The following is an 18085-nucleotide window of genomic DNA, read 5'->3' on the forward strand; positions in this document are numbered from 1 at the left end:
AACCTCAGCTGGTTTGAAGCGTGTGGAGGCAGTGGTGTATTTATCTAGGACACCCTCCTTCCCCTTACGCCAGAAATGAGGGTGTCATAGATAAATACACAAGGGAAATAAATGCTTCTTCCAGGGGCTGCCGGCCGTGCAAACAAGCAGCGCAGCACAGGGCCGAGACAATTCTGTGTCCAGAGTCAGCTCGGGGTCCCACAGGTCCCAATGGCAGCAGTCTCTGAGCACCTCAGCTATCTTCCCAGCACCCCGCTGAGGTAGGGAGGTGGTATCATCACACATTACAGGGCGGGAAACACAGACACAGGGATGCCCGGCATGGAGCCCGAGTCATGGGCTACTGCTTCAACCATTGTAATGCCTTTCCTCTCTTTCAGCCAATCATCCAGGACATATTTCTTCCTGGCAGGGGAAACACCGTGACCAAGGTAATGCAATTAAAATGGCACTGTATAGTGGAGGATGCACCCTTGTCTGCTTGCAGACAGGGCTCCCTAGGACATAGGATGCCCGCCAAAAGATTGGGAAGTCTCTGAAGTCCCAGGCTGAAAAGTCTGGGGTGGAGGATCCTTGCTGGTAGCATGGCCACACATAAATCCTGGACGAGTCAAAGGATGTGGAGCTGATCTGGCTAATTTGACCTGGGACACAAAAAATTTTCCTTAAAAAGTGTGTGTGTGTGTGTGTGTGTGTGTGTGTGTGTGTGTGTGTGTGTGTGTGTGTGTGTGTGTGTGTGTGTGTGTGTGTGTGTGTGTGTGTGTGTGTCTTCAACTGAAACAGGCCCATAAGGAATGAGCCGATAAGGAATAAAGATTAAAACCAACAAACAGCTGATGGGAAACCTAAAAGGTAGGAATAAAACCATGCAGACAAAAAGAAAAGTAGGAAGAACAAGCGCGACGCCCCCAGAAGTGAGTTGGGGATCACAAGGCTGACACAACGTCACAGAAAGAAAGCAGCACGTGTGGATGTCTGTAATGAAGCATTTGGAAAGGAGGCGGCAACAGAAAATAGCTCAGCTCATTCGCTTTTGCACTTTAATAGAGCTTTTGCCTTCCACCAGCTGTTTGATTTTTCCTATTTTGCAGGTTTACATCGTGGTGAAAGATTTCGTTATATAGAAACATAACCACCGGGTGATTTTTCTTCTGAGCCCTGCAGGTGACACATGGAAGCAGAGTGGAAACTTCTGTTTCAACTCTTCAGCCAGAGCACTGGGGTAATAAAAATGAGCATCACATTTGTAAACCATCCGCTGAGGCGCTCTGTGCTTTGCAGCGAGCTGCATGTTTGCAGGGTCGGTACCGAAGACTGCGCGCGTGAAGTTGTGGAGACTATGCAAAGAGTTTCCCCTGAATCACTCCAGTTTCAATCCAGAGCAACAGAATGAAACCGAGAAATGTCAGCCCCTTTCCAGCATGTGCAGGGAGATATTATAAATGGCATAAAGGAGGCCTTAGAGGATAAACACTGGCTGACCCCTAAAGATAGATAATATTTCAAAGCACCGCTCAAATTCATAGCTGGGCCGTCAAAGTCACCTGGACATGGAAGTGATGCCTCGGTGAGCATGGAGAAAGTAAAATGCCATGCAACCCTCTGAATGATTCAAGATAGCAGCACTGTTTTAGATAGCATTCATTCCTAAGGATCCCAGCTAGACCAGAAACTGGGGCTGTTAGTAATGTCTCTGGACTTGCTCGCAAGCAACCGCATGGCAAAACTCCCTCTGCTTGGATCGATACAGGATGAGGCCCAAAGAGGAGAAATGCAAAATCACCTCCCTGATATTTGTTCTGGTCATGGAAAAAAAAATTGGCATGCACCGATTTTTACCAAAGTGTTAGCTCGTCTCCCCGAATCCCCTTGCACTGCATCCTCTGGGGCTCACGCCCTGTGACTCTGGTCTTTCCCCGTTCTCATTTTCCCATTCAGTCCTCCAGCAGTGAATTTTCTCGTTCATCCTACACAAGACGGTTGGACACAACAGCAGCCTGTTAGCATAGTTTTTGAGTAAGATGCCAGTGAAAATTCGGCATGCTCCGGCAACCGGGCCTTATTTTCTTGTCAGTCTTTTGAATCTGTTCCACAGCGCTGCCATCTTCACAATGCTGCTTTAACATCCGAGCAGTAGCTTTCTGCTTTTTTCACCGCTACCTCCTGACACAGCCATGATAGCAGGGTTTGCTAAGTGGCAACACTTGTTCCCCCATCATCATCAAGTGTCTTTTATTTTAAAAAAACCTTTCTGCAGACCCTGAATGTTCACACTGCATTTGTAGCGGCATTAATCTTAGAAAGCTATGGGATTATGCACATTATTTAAATTAGTTTTTACTCCATTAGTTCACCTGAGAGGCCAAATGACTTAGTAAAACAAGATTTAACCGTTTAAAAAGCAATGGTTTGGGGTTTTTTTAAGAGCAGAAACAGCCACTTTCACTACAGCTTCTTTAGACAGATAAGTACTCATAACGCGCCCGTTCTGTACGGAGATCTCGGGAGGGGAGTCTGGGTTTTTTTCTTGAATTTGATTTCTCTGTTGCGTGATTGACATGCACCTTGGTGTAAAGCTACATCTATGGCTCAATGTTATAACAGCAAGGAGAGCAAAATTATAACCTCTGCCTGACATTTCATCAGCAGTACTTGGAAAATATTGTCCCTGAAAAACACAGAATGGGGACGCACAATTAACACTAAGAAGTGTTAATTAGATGGAGCTGAATTGACTTACTACAGAGGGAGCAGGTATTTTACTTATCCTTCTCTCAAATGAACCACCTCGCTTCCACAGTGAAATCAGGCTGTTTCTGCTCACATAGTTTGAAGTGAGGAAACTCATAACCCCTTGTTGATATACTTTTTATCACCGAATGTGTATTTATTAGCATGCGTGGTCCTTGGCACATGTTTGTGCATATTTGGGATACAGACTCTCTTTTGCCATTGTTAGAAGTCTGCTCTAAACTCCAAGGAATTTGACACATTTTAATGAAGGAAGAGAGTCCAGGAGAGCTTTCCCACAACAGAGATTGCAGCCTTAATTACAGCCCTTATTAAAATAAATGCTGGAGGAGCCCACAAATCTGCAAAACCAAGGCACACTTGGGCCGTCAAAAATGGAGGCACCCAAATTAAGGGTCACTGCTGAAAACAGGGGCCACTAACATCACACAACGGCGATAAGTCAGGGGCAGATTCTGGAAAAAAGCCATGTTTTCCATGGCTCAGACCCAAAACCCCTCACCGCAGACCACGGTGCCTCCCTGCAGCAACATGCTCGCTCCTCGAGAATAATCCAGTCAAAATGAATCAAACCGGGCTGCACAAATACGGGACAAATGTGCCTTTCCAGTGGCATCCTACAAGAAGCAAACATGTTTCGTGGAAATGCCCCTCCCGCCGCACAAGTCTCCCCTGTCTTTTTTCCATTTAATCTCTTGGAGCAAACCGGGAGTCCTCCTCCCCCTGCAAGCTCCAGCAATGTGTGGATACCACAGGAAGTGTTACGGTGCCGTGCAACCTCCTCGTGACAATAGTTAATATTTGGATCATGAAGAGCAGAGCTAACAAGACTCCTGATTAAACGAGGCCGGGAGAAAGCACAGAGGTAGCATTCTGTTCTGTGGCTAAAAAACCCCGCTATTACCCAAGTAATACATTCTTCTTGTTTCTGGTTCACAAGAGAAAGCTCCCAAACTTCACTAACTAAAATCCGTTGGCTCCAGAGCAAGGCAAAGCGTCCTAAAACAGCGCAAAGAATTGGAACAAGCCAGGAAACAGCAATCAGGTTCCACATGCGGTAAGAGGTAAGACTCAGAGAAGAAGGAAAGTATAAAAAGAAATGGGCACTTTGCAACGTGACGTCTCACGTAGTGCAACGGGGAAGGAAACGACGGGACAGATACCCATGTCGCCCCTGGCCTTACTCTGCAAGAGCGCGCGCTCGGGCACCGGCAACGCCTGCAAAACAAAAAGGACAGTCAGCAGAACCAGATATGGCTGGAAGGATGGAGACCCTGCTAATATGCTCTAACAAAAGAGGTGTTGTGTAATATTTACTGTCGCGGCGCTGGCTGAGTCTCTTCGTGGATGCTCTCCAAGTCCATTGGGGATGGATCCAATCTTTAGATCCCAAGTGCGTCCGAGCCAGCTGGGTCTTGGCAGCCCTCACCCCGTCTCCAGCTCTTGCCCCCGAGAAGCATTTCTGGGTACACCCTCCCCATCTGGCACCTTTCCTTGGATGTAGGACTGCAGTCCCCCTGGACCGGCCCTCTCCCCCCACCAGCCACAAGCGCTCAGAGTCGTGGTGTAGCCTCTTTGTTGCCACGTGGCCGGCAAAGCAAAGCACTTGGGCTTTGCACCAGATTTTCTTAAGCACAGAAATGTTTAAATCATGCAAGAGTTACGGCTCCTTATGGGCAACACAAGCCTTCAGGTCCCCAGAGAAAGGAGCATCGTGGGCTAAATTCAGCAGTCTGAGGTGGCAACTGTGGGGCTGCCACCCGCTGTCTCGCATGTCCCGCACTCGCTCCTCCTGGCAGAACTTTTCCAGGCACGGGGCTCCCTGACCCCAGACGAGGCTCCGATCCGGGCTGGCCTCGTCCTCCCATCGCAGGCATCCGGCCCTTTGGCCTGCGGTTGCAGGGGGGGAGTGTGGCCCGCTCCTCCCCTTTTGCCTCCATCCCCAGCCTCCAAGCTGGATTTCGGTCCACAGAGTCACCCATTTCTCCCTCAGACACCCCTTTTCCAGGGGGGACATTTATCTGCAACGACACCTGTAGATGCTGTAGCTAAACCGCAACCCAGCCCTCTGCCTCGCAGCCTCAGACGGCTCGCTCCCGTTCAGCCTGTCCGTACAACGCGCGCTGCTTGCTCAAGGACTGAACCATCTGTCCCCTCCACGTCCCGCGCGTCCCAGGACTCGATACCTGTTTCCTCCAGGTTCCCTCTAACCCACGCCCGCGAGCTGCCCGCCTGTCCCAGAAGCGTGACCCTCCTCCCCCGCTGACGCTCCCCCAGAAGGGGGAAAGGGCAGGGTGGAGATGCATCTTCTGGACAAACTAAATCAGAGGTGCACAAGCTGCCAGGAGCCCGAGCTCGCTTCATCACCGCGCGCCTCTGAGGAAGTGAGCGCAGGTTCACAAACGCTTGTAACACAAGCCTGATTAAGTTCAGTCTGTACCGGGTTTGCTTTCTGCCTGGCTTCAGACTAACTCCCTCGCTCCACAGAGGCAGAGAGGCGACGCAGGAATCACAGTGCGTCCTCACACGATCTAGTAGCCGTGCCCCCAAATCCCCGCCACGCCTGGGCCAGTTCTCAGTGACATCCTGCCTCCTCGTGCCCTCGTTGCGGCCCTCCGGATGGCCGTCTCCAGCCTTCTCCCTCCCAAACCAGCACCCCCTGCACTCCCGATCCCGCTGCCCTGGAGCGCTCCTCGCCACTCAGTCTCCTGCACTGGTTTTGAACCAACACCTTGCTGCTCTTCCTGTCCGTTTGGGGAACCACGTCTAAGTCCCTGACTCCCGTCTGTGCCGCTCATCATCTGAGCTCGGCAAGGGCACCTGCTCTGTCTTGATCAAGCATCTCTCCAAGCATAAGGCCAGAAACTTCTCCCCGCTAAGCCTTTGTAAGTTTTTTTGCAACTTAGAGATCCACTCTCTGCTTCCAATTTGAAAACAGAGACCGATTTCCTTGCAAAAGCTGCCTTCTACAAAAGCTCCTTCATCTGCTAGGCTGCCACCAACACACCCAAGTTGACACATCCACGCCAGCCCATCACACTTGCCCAGTAACTATCTGGATATGTTTCGTCTGGATATTTTTCTTGCTGAGATCATGTGATCCCAGCTGACTTCTTGCCGATGGCTGGCCTCGATGATCCCTTCCACCCCTAATGTCTATGAAGTCTCTAAGGTATATACAGCAGCAGGGAGTATTTAAGAACAGAGACGCTTTCAGCTGGCTCGTCCTGTATATTTGTTCTTAGTTCATCAGATTGTCTTTCCCAGTCACTTCTCATGGTGACTGCATAGAGAAATTACGCCAGAGGAAACCAGCTGAAATATGCATCACTTGCTTCGCAACACACTGGAAAAGAAACCAAACAAGACCAACAATAAGGAAAAGGAAGGGAAAGACAGGGGAGAAAGAAAAAGAGGGGAGGAAGCTTTTTTCCTCCAAATCCTGCCACGTTACAGTTGTAAATGTGCCTGGAACAGGGGAAAGGAACAGGTGAAAAGCCCTTATTTAGAGACACCGTCTAGGTGAGGTGTAAACGCCCTGCCCGTGCTATCAGCACGTGAAGCAGATGTCTCTCTCCTGCCCACACCTAATATACCGAATTAATCCATGCACGTGGACACGGCCAGATTTCACTCCTTCCCTTTGCCAGACTGGATCTGCCAGGTGCCATCATGTTTTTTTAGGAAACATTGTTTTACCCTGTGGCTCAGGGTGGCAGGAATATCAGAAAAGACTTGACTTGCCACACGTGGGGGGCAGGGAGAAACCGGGACATCGCAAAGCACCGCTCCCACTGGGTTATTGCGAAGCACAGCTGCGCTCAGGTTATGCGCCAAACGCACGCCCGCAGGACACGGGCATGGCCCCAGCAAAGCAGAATCGGTCTACTCGGCATCAGTGTCCGCGGGGTAGATCTTAGACGTTATGGTATGGCTAAACCCAGGCCTGGATGGCAAGCTGTAAGTGGGGCTAATATCAATGCCTTGCGAGAGGTAACGTGCGTTTTTCTGGAAGTCACTTCAAGGTGCGCACTAACAACTAACTACCATAAAATTACTGCTTACCACCCCCTGAGAGCGACCTCTTGCTCAGCCAGTCTCCTCTGTTAGGAGCTAGTGTTCAAGCTGCTCTGCTTTAAGGCAGCACCTGTCATCGTTACCCTTCACGGCCTCAGAGCTCAGGTGATTTTCTTGAATACAGACATATTGCACTCGGTAATACTCTTATGTCTCCCTTTCCGTGTCTTTGGTTAGGTGTAGTGCCCTTGCACTGGATGCAAAAGTCCAGCTCTGCTCGCGTATAGTGAGGTCACTTTGTCAGAGGCTAATGAAGCAAACCCGGGCGCGCAGAAGCGTACGCATCTCTGATTTAGTTAGTCTGTAAGGTCTGTGGTCTGTCGTTCTCTTATTTCTGTGGATCGGTTATCCCAGGGCTGACATGCCCCCTCCCCGTCGCTGGGCTCATTATCTCGTCTCACGAACACCGAGTCCCCGGTAACCTGATTCGAAGCTCCCAAATTATTGGCCACTACACAGGCCTTCCCTTCCTCTGCTTCCGGACGTTACTGCTACGCTACTCGTTCAGATTAGCTTTTGTCCGGATCTGTCGCCTTACACTTACGTCCCACAATCCAGCTCCTCATCGGTGCCTTTTCAAATGCCTTTTAACTGTTTGGCAGCATCTTTAACCCTACGGTCCCTTCTGATACCACACATCCGAACTCCTGGGTCTAGCTTTTAGCCCCAACTTCTTAATGTGAGAATGACTTGCCCACCAGACTTACAATTCTCCGTGTCCCGATGCCTTCAAACGTAGATTGGCTGCCTTTCCGGAAGACAAGCTTTAGCCAGACCTAAGTTATGCTTCAGCCAGAGCCAAGTTATCGGGGTAAGTGGGTGAAAGTTGGCTGCTGTTGCCATAGAGATGCTACAAGAGCCCAGCTGAGAGGGGAGTTGTGCACATGGGGAAGGGAGCGGCCTACCTACTGCAGCCAGCAGGAGGGACCTGGCTGCCGGGTCGCAGCCGCGGGGAAGCGGCCCTAAGACACCCTTGCCGCTCGACTCCGATCCGCAACGTACGACAAGTGTCCGGAGGCGGCTCCCCCAGCTCGGACCTGCCAAGGGAAGCAGAGATGCTGCGGCAGGGTGGCCGTGGGGGGAGAAAGGCAGCCCGGGGGGCCACAGCTGGGAGGCCGAACCGCTGACCCCCTGCCCCAGCCGGGCTCGGCAGTTTCGTGCGGCTCACCCTGGGCTCGGGGACCGCACCCGGCCCGCCGGCGGGCAGAGCGGGTGGCACGCCGCCAGCTCCCCCTGCCCCGCGGAGGGCAGCCCCGGGCCCGTGCTGCGTGCCCAGAGGAAGGGGTGTCCCGCTGGGCTGCGGGGCAGGGCCCGCTCCGGGGGCTTACCTGGGAAGGGCCCCTCCCCGCAGGCAGGCCCAGGCCAGAGGCAGCAGCTGCCCGCGGGCCAGCCCAGGGGGCCGGCAGCTTATCCGGATGCTTCGAGTCCTTCTGGTTTTCTCCCCCCGGCCTGGGGCGGCCGCACCCCCGCGTTTCCAATTAAAGTGGCATTAGAGCCGGGCGCTGAGCCGGCCTGAGAGCTGCACCGCGGCGGGGCTGTGCGGGCTCCCCGCGCCCCTCGGCCGTGGCTCCCTGCTGCAAGGGAAGCCAGCGGGACGTTTCCGTGCCGCCCTCGGGGCCCTGCGTGGCGACCCCAGCCCCCCTCCCCGCGGGCAGGAGCCCCCAAGCCTGGGCCCGGCTGCAAAGATCCTGTTTTGCAGGCTCCCTCGTCTGCGCGGGGCTTAAACCGTGATAAGAACAAACATGAAGAGGCAAGGGGGGGGGGGGACTGGTGCCTTCACTCCGGGCCGGACCCCTCCACCCGCCCCGTGATGGAGATGGAGGAGGAGGATTGTTTTAATAGAAAATAACATTTATTTCTAGTGGCGCTAGGAGACGGCAGCACAGGCGGGGACCGCGCGGAGCGGGGCGAGGGGCGGCTACACAGCGAGGGTCTTCGCGGGGCAGAGGAGGCGGGCGGCGGCTTGCATGCAGCCCTCGGGCCGGGCCGGGCCGGGGCGGGGCGGGGGGGGGGGGGGGGGGGGGGAGGCCTGGCGACTTACAGCACGGGGGAGGTCGAGGCCCGCGCCGCGTGACAACGCGAGCGGCCGGCCCCGAGCCGCGGTAACACCGATTCACCTACGCGTTACAGGAATAACTTAGACGGCCGCGGCGGGACACGGGCCGCGCTACACCGCTATATACACACCCGGCCGCGGGGGGGCCCGCGCACGCGCCGCGCCGGGGGGGCTACTGCTTCTCGGGCGTGTTGTTGACCATGGGCCCGTAGAGGCCGCCGGCGTAGACCTGCTCCTTGTGCAGCGCGGAGCGGTCGCGCATGAGGTCGCTGAAGGCGTAGTCCACGGGCGGGCGGAAGCCGAGCGTGGGCACGAGGCCGGCGGTGGAGTAGGGCGCCATGAAGGCGAGTCCGCGGCTGTGCGCCGAGTAGGCCAGGCGCAGCGGGTTGAGTCCCAGCGGCGCGCCCAGCGGGTAGGCGCCCGCCTCGGCGCCGAAGTGCGCGGCGTTGGGCTGCAGCGGCGAGAAGGCGGAGCGGCTGCCCAGCGCGCCGATGGCGGGGCCCACGAGCGGGCGGTGGTGGGCGGCGGCGGCGGCGGGCGCGGGGCCCAGGCCGGGCAGCGCGGCGTCGCGGCCGGCCCACGCCTCGTCGGGCGCCCGCTCGGCGCCGCGGTGGTTGAGCAGCTGCTCGATGGCCTGCACCACGTCGCCGCCGCAGCCCTGCAGCACCAGCTCCAGCACGCCGCGCCGCTGCGCCGGGAAGACGCGCGTCAGGATGTCCAGGGGAGTCCGGTGCCGGGCGGCGGCCGAGCCCGACGGCTCCGCCTCGTCCTTGTCGGCCTCGGAGCCCGAGTCGGAGCCCAGCGGGCTGCCGCAGCCGGGGCTCTCCTCGCCCTCCTTGGCGCCCTTGGAGGCGGGCGAGCCCAGGAAGGACTCGCCGTCGCCGTTCTCCGAGCCCGAGCCCGGCCGCGCCTCCGGCGACGGCGACGGCGGCGACGCGCCCGGCCCGGCCTCGGCGGCGGGGGAGGGCGGCTTGGCGGGCGCGGCGGCGGGCGGCGGCGGGCTGGCGGCGCGGCCCGGCACCAGCGCCTTGGGGAACAGCTCGAACTTCTGCAGCTTGGCGTCTGCAAGGCAAAGGGGCGTCAGCGCCGCGGGCGGGCGCGGCGGCGGGCGCGGGCGCGGGGACGGGGCGCGCTTACCTGAGCCGCCCGCCTCGCCGCCGCCGCCGCCGCCGCCGCACACGGAGCCGAAGACCTCGTAGGCCGGGCGCGGCGGGATGATGCCGTTGGCGGCGGCCAGGGCCAGCCCCTCGGCCGTGCCGTAGAGCAGCTGCAGCTCGCGGGCCTCGTTCTCCTCCTGCGCCTGCTGGCGGCGCAGCGCCACTTGCGCGGCCATGACCCGCTGCCGCTCGGCGATGAGCGTGCACTTGGCGCACATGCAGTCCTTCCAGCGGCAGTAGCGCTTGTGGCCCTTCAGCGCCGACACCACGCCGTGGTTGCGGCAGCGCGCGCACTTGGGCGTGCGCGGGTACTTCTCCGCGGCGCGCAGCAGCAGCGGCGGCGCCCGCAGCAGGCTCCCGGCCACGCTCACCGGCAGGCTGGCGGCGGCGGCCGCGGCCGCGGCGGCCACGGAGCTGGGCGGCACGGGCGGCGGCGCCGACGGCACGCTGGGCATCTCGGAGCGCAGCTCCATGCCGGCCCCGCGCCGCGCCGCGGCTCGGCTCGGCTCGGCTCACGCGGCCCGGGCGCCCATCCCCAGCCCGCCGCCCCCTCGCGCGCGGCGGCTCGGCCCGGGCCCGGGCTCAGGCCGCCGCGCCCGCGCCCGCCCCCGCGCTACCTGCCCCGCGGCGCGGCGGAGTGGCCGGAGCTGCGCGCCCGCCCGCCCGCGAGCACTCGCTCTATTGTTGCCCCTGACGTTTCCATTAGACAACATTTGACAACAATGTGGCGCCTGCTATTGGCCAGGGGAGGGAGGCGCCGCTCTGATTGGCCGCCGCCGTGTCTACAGTGTCCACCCGACGGCTCCGCGGCGCAGCGCTGCCGCGCGCGAGGAGGGCCCTGGCGGGGCCGGCCGGCCGGCCCGGGGGGGGCAGATAGTTTCCATTTGTGCGCGCGCGTGTGCCCTGCGTGCAAAAACCCGCCGGCTCCCTCCCTCCCTCCCTCCCCGCCCGGGGCTGCCGCCTCCGGGGCCGCCGGCCGGCCCTGCGCTCCGCTTCCCCCGCGCCACTTGCCAGAGCCGGGGGTGGCGGGAGTGCCGGCCCGAGGTGGTGCCCCGCTCCCCCCAGCCCCGGGGTGTCTGTGTCACTCACTCTAACAAGTCCTCCGCTCACTTTGCACGGGCGGGCGCGTGTCCCGCACCGCCGCTCTAGGGGGGTGAGTATGACTTTTGCGGGGGGATGTGTGTGCGTGTGTTTTAGCCCCCCGAGCGGCACGGGGGCCCGAGCCCGAGGTGGCGGCTCCTCTCCCGGGGCGTCGGCCCGAGCGGCCCCGTCGCGGGCGCCGGGGGAAACGTCCTCTCCGCCCGGCCTGTGCCCGCTTACAGCGCTCGGGCCCGGCCGCTCCCCGCCTAGGCGTCGCCCCCCCCGGGGCCGAACCGCGCTTCCGCGTGACGCGGAGCGGGGAGCGGGCGGCGCGGCGCTCCCAGCGCGGCCGGAGGCTGCGGCCCCGGGGCCCGAGTCGCTGTCTGCGAACCCGCGTGAGCGCGGAGCCCGGCTCCGGCTCCAAACGCCGCTCTCGGGGGCTAGCGACATAACGATCCCACCGGCTAAAATAGAGGTAGAGAGAAACAGAGGTCGCTATATCGGTAGATCCACGTGCGGAGCGCGATCCCGCTCTCTATATCGATCTCGAAAGAGATAGCTACGCGCCTCCCCGCGTCCAGCCAGCCCGATAACTCCGTACAGATGGATCTAGCTACATACGTCGGTATGTTGCTGTATGCTGATCTGCCGACAGATACAACGTATCTCGGTGTATCTCTGTGTATCGATAGACATCGCTATAGCTAATCTCTCCCTATGTGTCGATAGAGAGAGCTATATATGTCTATATATTTCTCCATGCCAATTGATAGCTATAAATAATATACAGCTCTTTCTGTCGATAGAGGAATATATTCCTATACACGTCTATATCGATAGATAACTATATATATCTGTATCTCTCTATATATCGAGAGAGACAACTATATATAATAGCTCTCTATATATCTCTATCGATAGACATAACTATCTATACATATATCTCTATATCGAGTGAAATAACTGTATGCATCTCTCTATAGATATCGATAGGGGTAACTAAATAGATTATCTGTATCGACAGAGAGAACTCTCTCTATATATCGATTGCGATTATTATCTCTATGGTTTGAAATAACTACGCGCGCGCGTGTGTGTGTGTGTGTGTGTGTGTGTGTAATCGATTAAGATAGCTAAATACATCTCTATATTTCTGTATATCGATAGCTAGCTCTCGGTGCCGACAGAGGTAACGATACCGCCCTCTCCCCCCGCGTCGCGCTCTCCAGCAGCAGCTCTGAGCGGCCAGAGCTCTCCAGACCCCGCTACATATCGCTGCAGCTGTCTGTACGTAGGTGGATCTGTTTAGATCTACCTCTCTCGATAGAGACATCTCTCTCTCTCTCTCTCTCTCTGCCTCCCCACGCAAGGAGCACCCCGGAGCTTCCCGCCCCCGCCCCGGGCAGGATCCGGCCCCAGTTTAAATATTTGTCACGGGCCGAGAACCGTTGGCGGGGCGAGCTGGCACGGCCGCAGCCGGGCCCCGCACGTGTGTCCGCGCCCGGCTCCATCCCGCCCCCTCGGGGCCCTCCCCGCGGGCCGGGGCAGCGCGGGAGCCGTCGGGCCCGCACCGCACCGCACCGCACCGCACCGCGCCCGGCGGGGGGAGGGGGGTCGGCAGTGACTTTTTCATTATTTACCTACTGAATCAAAGTAAGCAAATGCCATCTGTTTCCCTGCTGCCGCCGCCGCCGCCTTTAATTACCCGCCGCCGCCTAATAGAGATGATATTAAACTAAATCTTTTTGACATTAAAAGTAATTATCCCCGAAGCAACACCGCCGGGGGGGAGCGGCGCCCCCGGGGCCGGGGCCGGGTGCCCGGCGGGGCAGGCCCGGGCCCGGGCCCGCGGCGTCCAGGCGAGCGCCGGCCGTGCGAGACGTGCTAAACTGAGCTGCTTTTAATTGCCCGCTTCCTCCCCGGCTAATTAAAGGAGCGCGCTAATTAAACGCGGCCAGGGAGCGCTCCTCATTCAGCCCCGCCGCCGCTAACGACCCATTGTGCGGCCCCGCACCCCGGCCCGCACCTGCCGCCGTGCCCCCGCCGCGGCACCCCGGGGCAGGCCGCGGCCCCCCCGCCGGGCGCGGTGCGGGCCAGGAGGCGGCGGGCGCGGGCGCGGGCGCGGGCGCGGGGCAGGGAGGGGCCGGCGGGCAGACGCAGACGGGCCCCGCGGGGCTCCCGCTCCCGCTCCGGCCGGGGCCGTGCTGCAGGCGCGCCCGGCTCTGCCCGGCCCCGCTCGGGCCGGCCCGTGGCTTGCGGGGCCGGGCCGGCTTCGTGGCAAAAACTGAAATAACTGCGCGCGGGGGGGGGGGGGATAACAAGTAAATATTTCTGGTTTTTCTTCTGCCCTCCAGCCGCGCCCGGCGCCGGCCGCCCCGTCGGGGGAGGCGGTGTCCGGTCCGGGGGCCAGTGCGGAGCGGCTCCCGCACCGCGCGCGGGGGCCGCCCCTCCTGCCCCGCGGCCCGGCCCGGCCCGGCTGTGCTGAGGGCAGGGAGAGCTGCTCTCCCACGCGCGGACAGTGCATGTGCGTGTATACATAGGTGTGCGTCTACACCCACACTCCCACCCCCTGGCCACACAGATACATACGCACTGTGCCTGTCTCCACACATACCTACCCCACCTCGATCAAGCGTATTTTATTTTATACAGATGATGCGTCCGTATCCAGCCCAGGAGCCCCTGTGAACCCAAGCCGCCTTCCCCAGCTGCGACAGACCGGCTGGGCCGGCCCCTGCCCCGCTGCCACCGCTTACAGGCCGCTCCTGCTCTCACCCTGAACTGACGGGCGCCAACAGAAAAGCAGCAGGGGGAACCGCAGCCTCTCAGACGCCACTCAGGGCGATTCAGGCCCAAAGCGATCCCGTTCACAGTGACTCAGGCAGAGATTTCCAGCAGCAGCAGGTAGGAGCTGCAGAAATAGCTGCGGAGACCTGCCAGGCTACGGGCCTCGGGGGCGAAAGCAGGGGCGCGAGGGTCCTCCCCTGTCGCGCGAGAGGGCCCAGAGCACACTTCTGTTGCTCAACTTGCATAGGAGGCGCTTTTCCTCCGGCTCCATCCTTGAGGAATTGATCCAGCTCATTAGGAGCAAATATAAAGATTCACAGTGACAGTTGAATTAGGCCCTACAAGCAAGAAGTAGAAAAGGATAAATTCTTGACTCACAGAACATTACAGGAGAAGTGATAATGAACATGGCATGTAAGTGACAGTGATTGTTCATAATGCGGAGAGCTTCGTTAACGGTGACTGAAATGAGGCCAAAAAGGGAAACATGAAGGCGACGAATTTCTGCAGATTTGAAACTGTGTGAAAGGGTTTGGCTGAAACGGAGAGGGAGAAAGCAGTGGCAGGGCAGGGCCGAGCGGAAAGAATTGCACATTCTCAGATAGAAATTATACATTCCCTTTGGGCATAGCCCTTCGTTAGCAATGACTTGGAGGAAAGGTAGCGGGGAATGCAGCCAAACAACACTAGCCAGACTCAAAAGCCTTCTAAGCAAAAGACCAGGATAATAAAACAGGTACGATTTTGAGATGCGCAGACAGGCAGAACAGAGATTTAAAAGTGAGAGCTGCAGGAAGGAAGATCAGATTCCTGGTTTCTTTTCCTAATTCTGCCAGGGATTTGATGCTTGAATTCAGACAGGTCACTCAACTTCTCTACACTTCTGATTTTCCACTTGGAAAGTACATTGTTACTTTCCGAGAAGCCTCTCCCCCCAAGACTTCATAGCCCCTTCATGGCCGTTTTGAAACCTGAAGTATTAACTGGGTGTCAACAGGGCGAGGGACTTGAAGAGGTGAGGGCTGCTCTGCTAGAATTTAATTCTTTGCAAACATGAAACCTTTCCGCAGTAGAAGCAAACCGGCCTGACGTCCAGCACAATCGAGAGAACTCCTCTTCTTCTTTCTTTCTGGGGGGCAGCACCCCGTGCATCCCTCAAGAATCATGTCGTTCCTATTGTTTTAGAAAGGACACGTGCATTTTCGGGAAACCCTCCATCTAAACGATTCTCTTGGCCTTTGTTGTGCCAGCCCGCCTGGCCGCTCTCCGACCGATGGCCATGCCCATGCCTAGTGCTGCCCTGATTTGAGGAACAAAGCCCCCCTTTCTGGTCACTGGGATCTTCTCCTTTTCTGGGATTTTACAGGCTCCAATTAACTTTGTAAGAAGAAGTGTGTTGACCTTCACTCTATTTTACTAACTTTGCCCCTGTATAATCCTGGGTAATTTCCTAGGTTTAGCTCAAAAAAGTTGACAAAGCATGGTGTTCTTGGTTTACTCCTCAGTGGATTTTTTAACTCCACTTTTTTGTTTATAAATGATTGGGCTGCTCTCTTCATCTCATCCCCCCCATTATACTCCATGAATGGAAGCAAAAGGCACATGGAGAAAAGCTATAAAAACAGGAGAAACTGCAATAAAAATAAAATCAGGTAACTTATGGTTCATCTGAAGAAAAAGGTTGGTGGGATTGCCCCTCTTAGCCCTTTCCTTCCCCAGTGTATCCATACCTCCAGCAACTGAAAAATAAGTTTCTTTTAAAATTAATGATTTCTAAATAATCATTAGCTCCAAGGGTCACCTGCTCTTTTGTCTTGGTAAACCACATGTGATTCTCAATTAGAAGTTGTTTCATTTTAAATGGTTAATGTAGATTAGCATATTGATAAAACTCCTGAAGATTTTACTGCCTGGCTCTAGGGGAGCTAGCATCATAGACTGAAATACTTAGTAACAAAAGTAATAACTAAAAATATAATATAAATAGAAAGTGTAGGAATTTGAAGAAAAAATGTACAAAATGTCATCTTTTTTGTATTTCAGGCATTTTTGGGTTATGTGATAATAATTTCGCTAACTACTGATTTTCCTCATCTGTTGAACTAACTTAGTGATTTTCGTCCTAAGGGTCATATATCACGTTTAATCCTACCTGTTAAATCTTCTTCTGATACCGGTTCCATTCTCTCAGGCATGATGCTTATTGCCATTTTAATGATGGACTTAAAAAAAATAAAACGAATAAATGATACGTTGACCGACACCTTTAAAATGACAAAAAAAGTTTATTTTTCCTCACGTTAGTGAAGTAATCAAGCAGCTGAATTTCTGACCTGAGGAGTCCTCAAAATAGTCACGTTTCCTGCAAAACGTAGCTCATTTGCTGAGGACAGAGACCTGTATGCTCGCTCTGGTTATAAGTTCCATCTCCGTTGCGCGTAAAGCAGATTTGCTCTCTAGAAGATAACGCGGGAGCTGTAGAAGCATTCCCATTGTATCTGCTAGAGCGTGGGGATACTGGAAACCCATGCCCTTTTCCCATCCTTAAGCCCGGGGCTGGAAAGAAGAACAGTATTTTCCTTTTCTCCGTCAAGTCAAAATTTGTGTTCTTTATTGGAGACAGATGCAGACTTTAGCCAACTTTGTACCCCCTCCTCGCCCCCAAATTCGGGCCAGCTCCCTAGCCTTGTGCAGCCCCTTTGGGCTGCTTTGTCATCTATATATAGCCAGACTGGTGCTCTCTAGGCACTCCTCCCCGTACGAGGAGTCTGGGATATTATACACGACCCTCCGTGCCTACTGAAGGACGCTACGAGCACAAGGGTACATTCTGCCAAGAGCCTTTTAAACCCCTTTATGTGTTATGTCGATGTAAAGTGGGGAAGAGGGGTGTTGCACTGGGAGAAAAGAAGAGGACCTGGGGGCTATGGTCACTTTAGACAGAGTATGTGCCACTTCAAACCCAGCGTGCTTATTTTTTCACACCCCAGTTTTATACAGTGGAGCATCAGGGACCTTTTGTACCTTTGTCAATGAAATGACTCTGCCTCCCCTCTCAAAACAAACCGCGAGGAAGAGTTGTGGCCTTCGGCTCCTAAGAAATACTGAATAGCTTACACCGTGCAACGGGATCTTACAGAGACAGCCCTGGTGGATTTAAGGATAATATGTTATTCCCACATTCGAAGCCAACACAAGAGCGAACAGTTTTCTTTTGTGCCCAGCGTCTCAGTTGGACTTTTCTTCCTGTGTTAGATAGGATAGGAATGCATCGCTCAGTTTGGGGTTATATGAAAGTGAGTCTACGTGCAAGCATAATTTAGCCCCGTTGCAGGTCTGGTTCAGGCGACCTTTTGGGAACAAGACCTCGCATTCCTTTTTAGGAATTGTAATTTTTTTGGCCTGGAAGAACGTTCTCACCCTTTGGTTCAAAGAGTTGGTAACAGAATTTTCTGCTGTGCTTGAGCTATTATGGATAACATTCCTTTGAAAGAATGTACCGAGTATGAAATCTTCAGCCAGGCTTATTCTGTATTTAGAAACTCTGTATGAACTCCTTTTTTAGGGGCTTGATCATTATGAGTCCTTCTCCTTTATAGACACACCACCAGCTCGAAAATCTCCCTTCTGCCCGAGCAGAAAAAATCTCTCTTCTGCCTGAGATTACTGTAACTGGAAGGAGTTGGCAAAAATGATTTTCTCACTTTTTTCCAGCTTGTTTGCTTAGTGTATTTGGCAGTACTTGACAAGCAGTCTGTTCTACTGTTCCTGTTTGGTAAGTTTGTGTTTTTTTTCTTGCAGGGAAGACCCTTTTGTGTTTAAAATGGCAGGCCAGACCATTTACAGGGAAAGGGAGGAGTGCAGGATAAATTTCAACTAGAAACGGAGCAGACTGCATAGGAAAACTAGGTCAGAAACAGTCAGGTTTTTTTAAATGTAGTAAGTTAAAAAACTAAGTGAGTAACGCCCCAGAATGCATCATGACAGTTTATTCTCAACAGTCCAGTTTCTGGTGTGCTGCTTTCATTTTATGTTTCTTTTGTTCCTCTGTTTTCTTCTCTGTACATTGCTTCTTCACCAGCCCGGCAACACAAAGAGGCCATTAAAGCTACCTTCACTGGATCCTTAAGGATTCAGTCTGCATATAGGGAATCATATTATTACTGGATGGCACTGA

General features: G+C 55.5%; 1 protein-coding gene across 1 annotated transcript; it reads right to left on the minus strand.

The window, feature by feature from the left end:
• Positions 1–8705: 8705 nt before the first annotated feature.
• DMRTA2 (DMRT like family A2) lies at positions 8706–10665 on the minus strand. The gene is made up of 2 exons (XM_090048272.1): positions 10022–10665; positions 8706–9946 (listed from the first exon to the last, which is right to left on the minus strand). The coding sequence occupies exons 1-2, from the start codon at positions 10512–10514 to the stop codon at positions 9057–9059; spliced, it is 1383 nt and encodes a 460-aa protein (XP_089904398.1). The 5' UTR covers positions 10515–10665; the 3' UTR covers positions 8706–9056.
• Between the last annotated feature and the right edge of the window lie 7420 nt (positions 10666–18085).

This window comes from Crocodylus siamensis, chromosome 5 (assembly GCF_052110815.1).
Source record: "Crocodylus siamensis isolate JL-2025a chromosome 5, ASM5211081v1, whole genome shotgun sequence".
Taxonomy (NCBI): Eukaryota; Metazoa; Chordata; order Crocodylia; family Crocodylidae; genus Crocodylus; species Crocodylus siamensis.